Raw genomic sequence first — 12475 nt, forward strand, 5'->3', positions numbered from 1 at the left:
TGATTAAATGAACTTATATATGAAGAAGATACAGAACAGTACCTGGGACAGAGTATGAACTCAGTAAATATTTTCAGAACAAATGATTAATGGCATGTTCTACATCGGTGCACTTAACCTGTAGGAAAGTAGCTTACACGTAATTGCAAGGAGAGGGAAATGATATATGAATGCATGTTTAGAGAAGAAATAAATGAGAGATTAAATATTTACCATTCTTTCAGAGTTTCGCTTTGTCTGTGGGCCTTTGACTAAAGTGATACAGCAAGGTAGACTTCTCTGATTATTTAAAAATATTGTTAGTGTTCCATCTCTGCATCCTTTGAGAGCTACACATAGTCAGAAAAACAGTCCAGTTGAGACTTAGATTGGGAGTGTGACGTTCAAGGCCAATAAATGGAGAGTGGTTCCTTTAGGGGAGATAATCTGACCTCCATGGGATTCTAAAGTAGAGCTGTCCAAAAGGAAACCCTGCAGCGGTGACTGTGGAGCATTGCGCGTGAGGAAACACATTTTTATGCTTAATTCATTTAAAGGGAACACTGGTGGCCTAGTGGTAAAAAAGGATTCTCGCCAACCCAAAGGTATGCGGTTCACGTCCACCAACTGCAGAAGATGGGCAGTCTTCTGTGCAATTTACTGCCTCTGAAAACACATTGGAGGGTCAGCTATGAGTCAGTTTTGGCTCAACAGTACTCAGCAACAACACCAATTCATTTAAACTTAGGTGGAGCTAGTGCCAGGTGCATTGGACAGCACAGTTCTGTCCTTGGAAGGACAGGATAGAACCTTTTGAAACTGGATGATGGTGGGTAGAAGTGGATATGTGTTTGTACATTTTTTTTTGCAGGAAATGAGTCCATAGCAAAGATGTTCTCAGATCCACCAGAAAAGATCAAGAGCTGCTGCTTTTTAGGGCGTTGGTGAGGTAAAGGATAGAGAATCCCAGAAAAGGGTATCATTTCAAAAGAGATCCAGCCTTCCCAAGTCACCCTGTGGAATGGTGACTACAGAACAGTTACTGGGTCTGTGCTGTGAATGAGAAAAGAGAATTAATTAAATCACTGAGAGTTACAGCAAAAAAATAAGGGAGTAAATATACCCTCATGTAACCACTGCTGTTTCTGCTTGCTTCTGTTTCTCCTTCCCTTGGCTGTAGGTGACACCTGACTGCTAGAGAAACAGATTGGAACCTCAGACTTCAGGTCCCAGATAAACTCTAAGCTGCTGGAAGAGAGCAATGGCTGTGGCTCTGGGCTGTGCAATCCAGGCCTCCTTGAATCAGGGCTTCATGCTTGAAGAGTATGATACAGACTGTGAAGTCTTCCGTCAGCGGTTCAGGCAGTTCCAATACCGAGAAGCGGCCGGGCCTCATGAAGCTTTCAACAAACTCTGGGAGCTTTGCTGTCAGTGGTTGAAACCAAAGATGCGCTCTAAAGAACAAATCCTGGAGCTGCTGGTGTTGGAGCAATTCCTGACTATTCTGCCCACTGAGATAGAGACCTGGGTGAGGGAACACTGCCCTGAGAATAGAGAAAGAGTTGTGGCACTGATAGAAGACCTACAGAGGGAGCTTGAGATACCAGAGCAGCAGGTGAGACAAGAAGAATCTCCGTCATTAGCCGGAAAGAATTAGCAGAGGCATCTGGGACTAGCTCAATTGGGCTTTCTTCAGCCCAAAGTCCATTTCACTTTTTTTCCCCTGCTGAACTCATCATAGAAGTGATTCTCAACACTCAATCTATAACAATTACTTGGTCCCTTAACTATCCTGACATGAAAGTCAGAGAAAATGCAATCTATGTGCAAACATCAAATTTTAAAAAATCACCCCCTTTTAATATTCAGTGGCTTGGGAACCTAATCCAACCTGTGATCCATTTTTTAAAATTTGTTTTTTTTATTACAGCCATGACCTAGTAATGGCTTTTACCTTTTTAAAGTAATAAAGTATTTCCAGCCTGGTCCATTACAGGGGTTGGGGGTGGGGAGAGTGGGGTAAAAAGAAAAGCTGACATCTCCTGAGCCAAGCAGAACCTAGCTGGAATCTAAAGCCACGTAGTAAAATGAGATGAGCTTATGATACACTAATGATGTCACATTGGGTCTTCATTGACTTGATAGCAGCCCTCCTCCTCCCAACTATGTATGTTTCAATATCTATATTTTGGGGCTTTTCTGTGAAGTTGTCAGGTGACTTTCCCCTTTGAACAGGATGACTGTGAACGAGACAGCCAGAACTTGAGGCTGGTTGACAGCCCTCCAGCACTATGGCTGCTACTCGTGCAATTTTCCAAACAATTCTTGATGAAATTCTGAGCAAAAGCCTCATACAGCCTTGGCTTTTCACAAGAGTGCATTCTTAGAAAATCCAGGCTATGCTCAAAGTATAGTAAGATAGATTCATCCTAGAGAGGGTTAAACCAGGCTGCTCCTTGGAGGCAAGGATTCTGGGGCTTCGCCTGATATACTTTGGACATGTTGTAAGGAGAGACAGGTCTTTAGAGAAGGACATCATGCTGGGCAGAGTGGAGGGACAGCGCAGGAGGGGAAGACCCTCTATGAGGTGGATTGATTCAGTGACTGGGATAATCGGGATGGGTGTGTCAGAGACAATGAGATTGGCACAGGACGGAGCAGGGTTTAGGGCTGTTGTACATAGGGTCGCTATGAGTCGCAAGCGACTCGACGGCACATAACAACAAACAACAACATGTCCAACAGGATGAGGTACTTTTTTGTCTGTGTGGATGTTTGAGGGGAAAGTCCATAGATGTTTGGGAGGTGGAACAATTTTGCACTGTGATTATTATTGCCATTTCCAGTCCATTAGATCCCATAGCTTCCACCTACCATTTTCTCCAGAGGGTCACATCCAAAGGGGTGGGGTGTCTCTGTCCTCTGTTGAGAGCCCCTCTGTGGAAGCTCCACATGGAAGGGGGACCTGGCTGAGTCCAGACCAGGGACTTTGGAAGAAGCATACTAGGCTTTCAGGTGTGCCTCAGGGCTCTTCAGTAACTGAGCTTCAGGGAAGGGCTTCTGCCCAAACAGAGGGGTCTTCCAAGGGTTCTTCTGACTGAGGTCGAAGGACATTGTGATTTCTCTCTCCCCCTTTTTCTTCTTCTGCGTTTGCTTATTAATTAAGATTTTAGCTTTGTGTGGTATGGACTTGTGCTGTGCAGTACATCAGCCACTTGTGGTTGTTGAATTCCTGGAATATGGTCAGTTCACACTGATGAGTGTAAGTCTAGCAGAACCCAGACTTAAAATGAAAGCAGTGTGTAAGATGCTTCATTGGTAATGTATACCCATTCCACCTTGAAGCCATGACATTATGAATATACCAGGTTAAGTAAAACATCCCATTAAGACTGACCTCCCCTGTTTCTTCCTGTTGGTGTTACAGTTCCACTTGAAAGTATAAACTTAACACGTGTGCCTTGCATTATGTTTCCAGTGGGCAGCGATGTTCTAGGTGTTAGAGTGATGGGTTCCATCATTTCCCCCAGGTGGGTAGGCAGGAAATGTTCTTGGAAGAACTGGCACCCATGGGAACCACACACATCCCGTCCAATATCCAGCTGGAGGCACCAGATTTCCACATCCCAGGCCCTTCCCAGGAGGCCGCAGTGGCACAGACATGGAGCCCACAGGCAGGGCCACAGACACTGAGCTATGATGCACTTGGGGAATGCCTACCGTTTGCTGAGCCAGGTAAGGCAGGGAATTTATGTTGGTGGTTTTTGTTTTTCTTGTTTGTTTGTGTGGGTTTTATACACACACACACACACACACACACACACACACACACGCTTCTTTCTTGTTCTTTTAATTTATATGATTTATTTTTATCCTATTGTGGTTGAAAATATATAGAGCTTAATGTAAACCAGTTAACCATTTTCTACAGGTATAATTCGGTGGTCTTGGTTACATTCTTCAGGTTGTGCAGGCCGTTCTCCTCGTTTTCTGAGTTGTTTCTCTCCCCTTAACATAAACATGCTGCCTGTAAAGTCTGCTTTTTAAGTGAATGATTTTGTTGTGTAAGTTGAAAGTACATACAACAGAATATATACCAATTCAATTCAGTGACACTGTTATATTCCATAGGCTGTGCTATCATTCTCACCTTCCTTTTCCTTTTTTTTTATAACCATGAAAGTAAATTTATTAAGGAAAATTCAGAAAAAAGTATAGGAATCTGGTAAAAGGAAAAAGGTTTCTCTATCACCTAGACACATTTTTTTAAATTTTATTTTATGAATTTTAATGAACATTTACAGAAATTTTGGATTTTCATTCATTCATTGTTACACTTTTCTCCCTGCCCAGCCCCCCCCCCCCCCCCGCAGTTCGCATCTCTCTTTGAAAAGTAAAAGAACAATTCTTTCTTTGGTTCACCTTCCTTTTCTATGCTGTTTCTTTTCCATTAGCGTAAACTCACTGCCCTGTGAATTTCTGTATAATTATGTGAGTTACTCTTCTCAGAGCCAGTATAGATACATCTCAAGTGAGTACACGGCTAAAGGCAAACCTTTGATTTTGAAAAGACTTCAGGGGACATTTTTTGGTTTCAAGTTTAAAGATTATTTTGAGGCAATAGTTTTGGAGGTTTATGCAGCCTCCATTCCAGAAACTCCATGAGAGTTAGAACTTCTGTTCTGCCTTCCCCACCCCTTTAATCAGGATTCTTCTAGAGATGGAGTATTTCAAAACTATGGCCATGTAGATAATGATGGAATTGGCCAATTCGAATGATAGGTCCCATTTATGGATGTATGATATGAAATGATATGGCTCCATGATTGGTAGTGAGTTTTAGTTAATGGCGAAGGAATTAGGATGGTATCCAAGGTTCTTGTCATGAGCTGGGTAGATGTTAATGTTATTCACTGACATAAAGAACAGAGAGGAGGTGATCTGGTACATAAAGGGATTTTAGATTGGATCCTAGGGAGTTTGAGGTGCTTATGGTGCTTCAAGGGGAAATGGCCAATGTGGAATGGGGCTCAGGAGAGTGATCAGGGATCAAGGTAGCCATTATGGTAGTCAAGGCTTGAAGAAGGTGTTTGGCATCTCGAGTTAGGTCCACATCTTGCAGGGATTGTACAAAAGGAAAAAGCTCAAGGGCCCGTGGACAAATCCTGGGAGACAGCATGCCAGACTATATGCATATAGGTGGATTCAAGGATTGCTACCATTCTTCAGGTACTTTGCTTGGTGGGTGTTTTTTTTTTTTCTCCCACTGCCCTCCTGGCCTCATGAGAACTGGTCTCCTCCTTAGTTTGCTGTATTTTCAAGTCAAATCCCAGGATCTCCAGCCTCCCTTCTGGCTTCCATTGTGAGAGCCATCTCTCTCTCCTGGTGCCACACTGAGGGGAAAAGGAATAGTGAATAATCTCCCTCTTCAGGGGAAGTTCCTGCCTCCACTGGGAGAGAAGAGTTTAATCTCTTCCAGACCTAGTAGCCAGATTATACGTTATCTGTGCAGTGCTATAACACTCACTCACTAGGAATTTAGCTCATGAATTTAAAGATAGTTGCTAAGCAACAATTGTCCAACTTCCTGAATTTAATCAGTTTGTCCTGCTGCTAAGTTATAGCCTACTCTAGCAAGTGCGAGAGACTAAAATAAGATGCTGACTGCCTTGTTTTTAACTAGAAGTGACAAAGAATAAAAACTTACAGTTACGTATATATGGATATTGTGGTCAAGGTAGAGAACTATGTTTTAAAAATTGTTAGTAATGTTCTAATTTTTAGATTATTCAGAGTTCATATTCTGCTAAGAGGTTAAGGCAATCTGTATTTCTTGTATATGTGCATATCAATTGAAGGATCTAGTTGGTAACATTTCATTATTAATCTATCCATATATTCATTGTGATTCTCCATGTTCGTTTTCTACTCTTACCAGTGGTGCCAGGTAAAAAAGATCACAGATGATACCACACAACAATATTAATCTAGTTCTAATACCTTATCTGCTAAATAACTTGAAAAATCCATGTTTTTAACGAAAGATAGAATGAATTAATTAAACACATAAAAAACTCCCCACATTTGGATGAGAGGGAATTATCCTTTTCTCAGTCCCTACAAAATGATTCAAAAGTTTTTGATACTTATTTAAGCTTTTCCATTTTTTGAAATGAAAACATCCTGGATATATTACTTGAAGCACATCCTCTTCCAGGTTGAGTGGCAAACACTCCAGGTTGCTGGCAGAATGAAATCTTTTAAAACAGTGGGTGAAGTTATATGTAAAAATCTGGAATCTATTTTAATTCCAAAAAGTTATTCTGTTCCAAAAAGTTGCTTCAATTGGTATTTGAAATTAATACATGCACATACATTGATATATATATATATTTGCTGTGAAAACATAACAAATGTGGAAATAACCTGTGCATTGGAGGAACATCTGCTAGTAAATATTTGACGGAAACTTGCATGCCTCTGGGTTAACTGGAAGTCTAAGAAATCTCTCTCCTTTTTTTTAAATGTACCATTCTAACAATTGTCTGTGAAAATCTTTGCCACGGTTAGAAACTTGTCAGTGCGAAAGGCTGAAGTAGAGACAAACAAAACAAGGCTGATTGTGAGAGAATTCAAGGAAGCTTTGGTAATATGATTCTACACTCTATGAAAATAATGAAATAGCCTTCAAAGAGAACATAAACATAGAAATCAGAAATCAAGGTCAGAGATCAAACAGTACTCGGTTCTAACATGAAAATGAGATGACCATTATCCTTCATTCCTAAAGGAAACAAGCCAAAACCAAGACTTTGAAAATGTCACGCAATGGAGTCTTAATAATTCAGGTAATGAAAGTATCAGAATTGAAGAAAATATTATTCAAACTAGCAGAAAAGTCTATAAAATGTGAATAATATCTGCTAAATTTTGCCTAGTTAAAATAGCTGACTTGGAGAAGGAGCTGAGCTGAGTGTGATGCAACCTGTGAGGAATTTCATTTCTGCAGTGGAAAGTGATCCAAGAAAGATGTAAGCATTAAAAAAAACATACAACTTTTTATTTGAACCCAAGCCAGACATTTCCAGATGTTAGAGGTCAGCAATCACATAGAATGCCTGAAATTTAGCAGCAGGAAGTGCTGATCCTTAAAAACATAAAATACATCAGGCTTTGGGAGCTCTGGTGGCCTAGTGGCAAGGAGCTGCAACTACAATCCCAGAGGCGCAAGGTTAGAATCCACCAGATGCTCTGCCGGGGAGGGAGGGACAATCTCCTCCTGTACCAGTCAGATCTGATTTGACGGTACACACACACGAAAATAATAAAATATATATTAAAAAAATACATCAGGCTTATCTTTTCAAAATGTATAGTTCAAAATTAGTGTGCCAAATTGGGAACACCATTTAGTTATGAAAGATTTAAGGTTTTGTTCCTTTAGATTTCACTTGATGAGATTTCACTAGGAAGTTGTACATGAAATGCTGAAGAGCATGAGAAATGAAAAGATAAAGCAAAATATAAACAAATGTCATCTGTAAAGCATGAGAAGGTTCTTTCAAATAACTTCTGCATTAATTTGCTATATCAAATAACATACTGTCTGATTCAGGCCGTAGTCTTTCTGATTACTTGCTATGCATGCATCTGGGAGCTAGAAAATTAATGACAGAAGAATAATAGATGCCTTTGAGCTGTGGTGTTGGAGAAGAGCACATCCCATGGATGGCCAGAAGAACAAACAGCTAAGTCTTGGAGAGGGTGCAGCTGGAGTGCTCTTTGGAGGCAAGAATGATGAGGCTTCAACACAAATACTTTGGACATGTTGCTAGGAGGGACTATTCCTTAGAGAAGGACATGATGCTGGGAAGGGTGGAGATTTGAGGAAGGAAAGGAAGATCCTCAACCAGGTGGATTGACATGGTGACTGCTGCAGTAAGCTCTTGTGTGTCAGGAAGTGTGAGCATGGTGCAGGTTTTGATCATAGTGTCAGTGAGTCGTACTCAACTCTACAGCACCTAACAACAACAAGCTGATTTCCAGCCCCTCTCCCACCATAATAATAAAATTTCTTGGTAAAGTGGAGCTTTTCAGGAACACAGGCTTTGTGAGTGGAGCTATGATAAAATCAGACCTTGAGTGTAGGTTAGGGGGAACATTTGACACTGAAATATATTTGTTTATCCTCAAACTGCTTCTTCCCTCTCAATTATCTATTGCTCCATAACAAATTACTACCCCCCTTTCAAATTGAATGCTTATCAAATGTTTGTTATTTCAGCACTGGAAGACTCATCAACAGCCTGCATTATGCAGATGATGTAAACATACTTGCTGAAACTCAGAAGGACTTGAAGTGCGTGTGCAAAAGATCAAAGATTACAGCCTTCAATTTGATTACATCTCAACATCAAGAAAACAAAATTTCTCACCACTGCACTGATAACATCATGATTGGTGGAAAAAGATTGAAATTGTCAGCAATTTTGTCTTGTTGGATTCACAATCAACACACTTGGCACCAGCAGTTAGGAGATCAGGAGACATATTACATTGGGAAAGTCTTTAGTCAGGGACCTCTCCAAATTACTGAGGAGCAGTAATTAATGTTAATCTGAGGACTAAAGTGCAGCAGACTCAGGCCATAATCTTTTCAGTCATTGCTATGCATCTGAAAGCCAGACAGTGAATAAGGGTGACAGGAGGAGAATCAGTGCCTTTGAACTGTGTTGTTGGAGAAGAGTACTGAAGATCCTATGGATTGCCAAAAGAACAAACACATACGTCTTGGACAAAATGCAGCCAGAATGCTTCTTGGTGGCAAAGTCTCACATAGTTTGGGCCTATTGCTAGGAGAGATACATCGTGCTTGGAAAGGTAAAGGGTCAACAAAAAGAGATGAGATGGATTTTCACAGCACTAGGTTCGAGTCTGTCAGAGATTGTGAGGTTGTCACAGGATAAGTCAGAGTTCAGATCTGTTGTTCATAGGGTTGCTATTGGTCGTACTCTATGGCATCGGATAAGAGTTAAGAATTTGGTTGTGGTTACTGGATATTTCTGACTCAGAGTCCCTCATGTGGTTGCTTTCAAGGTGTCATCAGGGGATGGTGTCACCTGAAGGCTTAAATGGAGCTGGAGGATCCACCTGCAAGATGACTCACCACTTGGTTGTTGGCATCAGTTGCCGTCAAGTCCACCGAATGTGGTGGAGCAGAGCAGTGTTTCAGCGATTTTTCAGTGGCTAGTTTTTAAAAAGGAGATCATCAGATCTTTCTGCTGAGGCACCTCTTGAAAGTATCCCTCTTCTTAGTTACCACCCAGGAGGCCTAACTTCCTCCCTAAGTGGGCTTCTCCATAGACCACCTGTCTGTCCTTACAGTATGGTGGCAGACTACTGGAGTGAGTGCGCAGAGAGTGCTTTTGATGACATAATTACAAACGAACATTTCTGTCAGTCTGTTAGAATAGAGCTACTGAGTCCGATCCATACTTAAGGGGAAGAGATCTCTTGAAGGAAAGGTTGTAAAAAAATTTGAGGGCCTGTTTAATTTTTTAATTGATTTGCCTAAAATCATCCATATACACCATGTTTTGTATGTGTACTTTGTGCTTTATATAATCGTTCATATGCATTATATTTTCTGTAATTACTGTTGGTCTGTGCCTCTTATCATCCCATCTTTTCAAATCTCCATTGAATTTCCCAATCCTTCTTCCCTCCTCCATCCATCAACCTCTTTTATCTCAGTGATTCACCCCCTTCTCTTTTTCTGCCCTTCCTTCTCCCCTTCTTTTTTTGAACATTTTTGCATATCTTGCTCAGTTTTCCTTCTATTATCACAACAGTGGCATTATGTAATATTTGTCCTATGTGACTGAGAAATTTCACTCTGCATAATGTTTCTGTATTTTGCTTTTCCTTCACCCAAACGATCTATTGGGGCTTTTTATTTGCTTAGTTTTTAAAATTATGTTGGGGGGTTTTCCCCCCTTTCTCTACCCCCCCTTTTTTTATTCAAGTGCAAGTTTATAAATCATACTGGTTTTTCATATAAGCTTTCATAGTTTTTTTCTTTTATGACATTAATCACTATTGATAATGTGGTTATTTTGTTACAGTATCTCATCAACCCATTACTGTGTGTTGCCTTTCCCTTTACCCCATTCACCTATTTATTACTCTTTACTCCCACGAGTGCTCGTTTTGGCACCATATAAACTCTTTACTCCCATGAGGGCCTATTTATTTTTATTAATTTTAATGAAAATTTATAGAGACTTTGGATTTCATGGTTACACTTTTCTCCCTGCCCACCCCTCGCCCCAGTTCGCTCTTCTCTTTGAAAAGTAAAATAAAAATTATTTCATTGTTATACAATCCTTCCCCCCAAGTCCACTCCACTGTGCAGCCTTCATTCTAGATTCCTGTCATGACATTTTAAACAGTTCTCTCCCTCATCTGTTTCAATGCAGTATACATTAAATATCCCCTCTCTCTCAATCTTCCTTCAACCCGATACCAGTCCCATTTTACAACAGTGGCACTGTGCAATATTTGTCCTTTGGCTGAGATATTTCACTCAGCATAATGTCCTCTAGGGTCATCCATTTTGTATAATATTTCAAGAGTTCCTTGTTTTTCAGTGTTGCATAATATTCCATTATGTGAATATACCAGAGCTTCTCTATTCATTCATTTGTTGATGGGCACTTGGGTTGTTTCCAACTCTTTGCTATTGTGAACAAAGCTGCAATAAAGATGGGTGTGCATATATCTACTTGGGTGGCAGTTATGGTTTCTTTAGGGTATATTTCCAGTAGTGGAGTTGCTGGGTCAAATGATATTTCTATTTGCTACGTTTTGAAAAAAGCACCATACAGCCATCCATAGCGGCTGCACCATTTTACACTCCAACCAACAGTGAATACGGGTTCCAGTTTCTCCACAACCTCACCAGCACTTGATGTTTGCTGTCCTGTTAAATTTTGCTATTCTGACTGGGTTGAGATGATATCTCATAGTTGTTTTGATTTGCATCTTTCTTAGAGCTAGGGATTTTGAACATTTCTTTATGTGTTTGTTCACCATCTGAATGCCTTCTTTGACGAAGTGTCTGTTCATATCCTGTGCCCATTTTTAAATTGGGTTATTTACCTTTATCTTGTTGTGGTGCTTTGAGTATTTTACAAATTCTAGATATAAGTCCCTTGTCTGAAATGTCTTTACCAAATATTTTTTCCCAGTCTTTTTACCCTGTTGGAGAAGTTTTTGGATGTGAACAGGGATTTGATTGTTAGAAGGTCCCAGTCATCTATTTTATCCTCTCCTGGTTGTAGATTTTCCAGGATGCTTGGAAGACTGTTTATGTTGTGGATTAGGACTTCTGGAGTTCTTCCAAGCTTTTCTTTATGAAGTTTCCTAGTACCATAATCCACTTTGAATTGGTTTCTGTGTATGTGGATCTTGCTTGAGTTTTCTACAGGTAGCTTTCCCATTTCGCCAGCACCATTTTGCAGCACACTTTTTAAATTGATGACCATACTTAGAAACACATTTGCGGTCATTTGCAGCAATGTATTAAAAAGGCTGTTGTTTCCCCACTTAGCTGATTTCAACTCCTTGTTAAAAATCAGTTGACCATAGGTAGATGGGCTGATTTCTGGATTCTTAATTCTATTCTATTGATCTATGTGTCTATCATTATACCAGTACCATGCTGTCTTGACCACCACGACAGTGTAGTAGGATTTGAAATCAGGGAGTGAGGTGCCTCCTACCTTGTTTCTCTTTTGAAGGAGTGCTTTGCTTATTCGGGGCCTCTTGCCATTCGAAATGAAATTGGAGATTGCCTTTATCGTCTCGTTGAAGAATGGAATTGGTATTTGTATTGGGATTGCATTGAACGTGTAAATTGCCTTTGGTAGTACTGTTATTTTCACAATATTGAGTCTTCTTTTCTATGAACAAGGGATATTTTTCCACTTCTCTAGGTCTCTTTTTGTTTCTTGTAATGTTTTGTAATTTTCTTTGAGTAGATCCTTTGTGCTTCTGGTTAGGTTTACTCCCAAGTATTTAATCTTGTGATTAGCTATTGTGAAGGGTATTGTTTTTCTTAACTCCAGTTCTGTATTCTCTTTGTCACTGTAGAGAAATTAAATTTATTTTTGTATGCTGATCCTTTATCCTGCCACTTTCCTGAATTGGTCAACTATGTCCAGAAGTTTTCTTGTTGAGTCTTTAGGGTTTCTTAAATATACTATCATATCATCTGCATATAGAGATAATTTTACCTCATCTTTGCCAATTTAGATACCTCTTATTTCCTTCTCTTGTCTTATTGCTATCGCTAAAACTTCCAGTACAATATTGAATAGGAGAGGTGATTAGTGGGCATCCTTGCCTAGTTCCTATTCTCAAGGGGAATGCCTTTAATCTCTCTCCATTAAGAACAATGTTGGCTCTCAGGGTTGAGTATATACTTTTTACCATG

The 12475-nt window shown here is 40.1% G+C and overlaps 1 protein-coding gene across 1 annotated transcript in view; it reads left to right on the forward strand.

Moving 5' to 3' along the window:
• Window positions 1-1240: 1240 nt before the first annotated feature.
• The window catches only part of ZNF449 (zinc finger protein 449), a 28767-nt gene continuing 17532 nt past the window's right edge, over window positions 1241-12475 (forward strand). Inside the window, exons 1-2 of the mRNA XM_006881889.1 lie at window positions 1241-1594; window positions 3510-3714. Of these exons, the coding sequence (XP_006881951.1) occupies window positions 1241-1594; window positions 3510-3714 (559 nt within the window). The remainder of the gene's footprint in view (window positions 1595-3509; window positions 3715-12475) is intronic.

This window comes from Elephantulus edwardii, unplaced genomic scaffold (genome assembly GCF_000299155.1).
Source record: "Elephantulus edwardii isolate Elephantulus edwardi_28Jun2011 unplaced genomic scaffold, EleEdw1.0 scaffold00016, whole genome shotgun sequence".
NCBI lineage: Eukaryota > Metazoa > Chordata > Mammalia > Macroscelidea > Macroscelididae > Elephantulus > Elephantulus edwardii.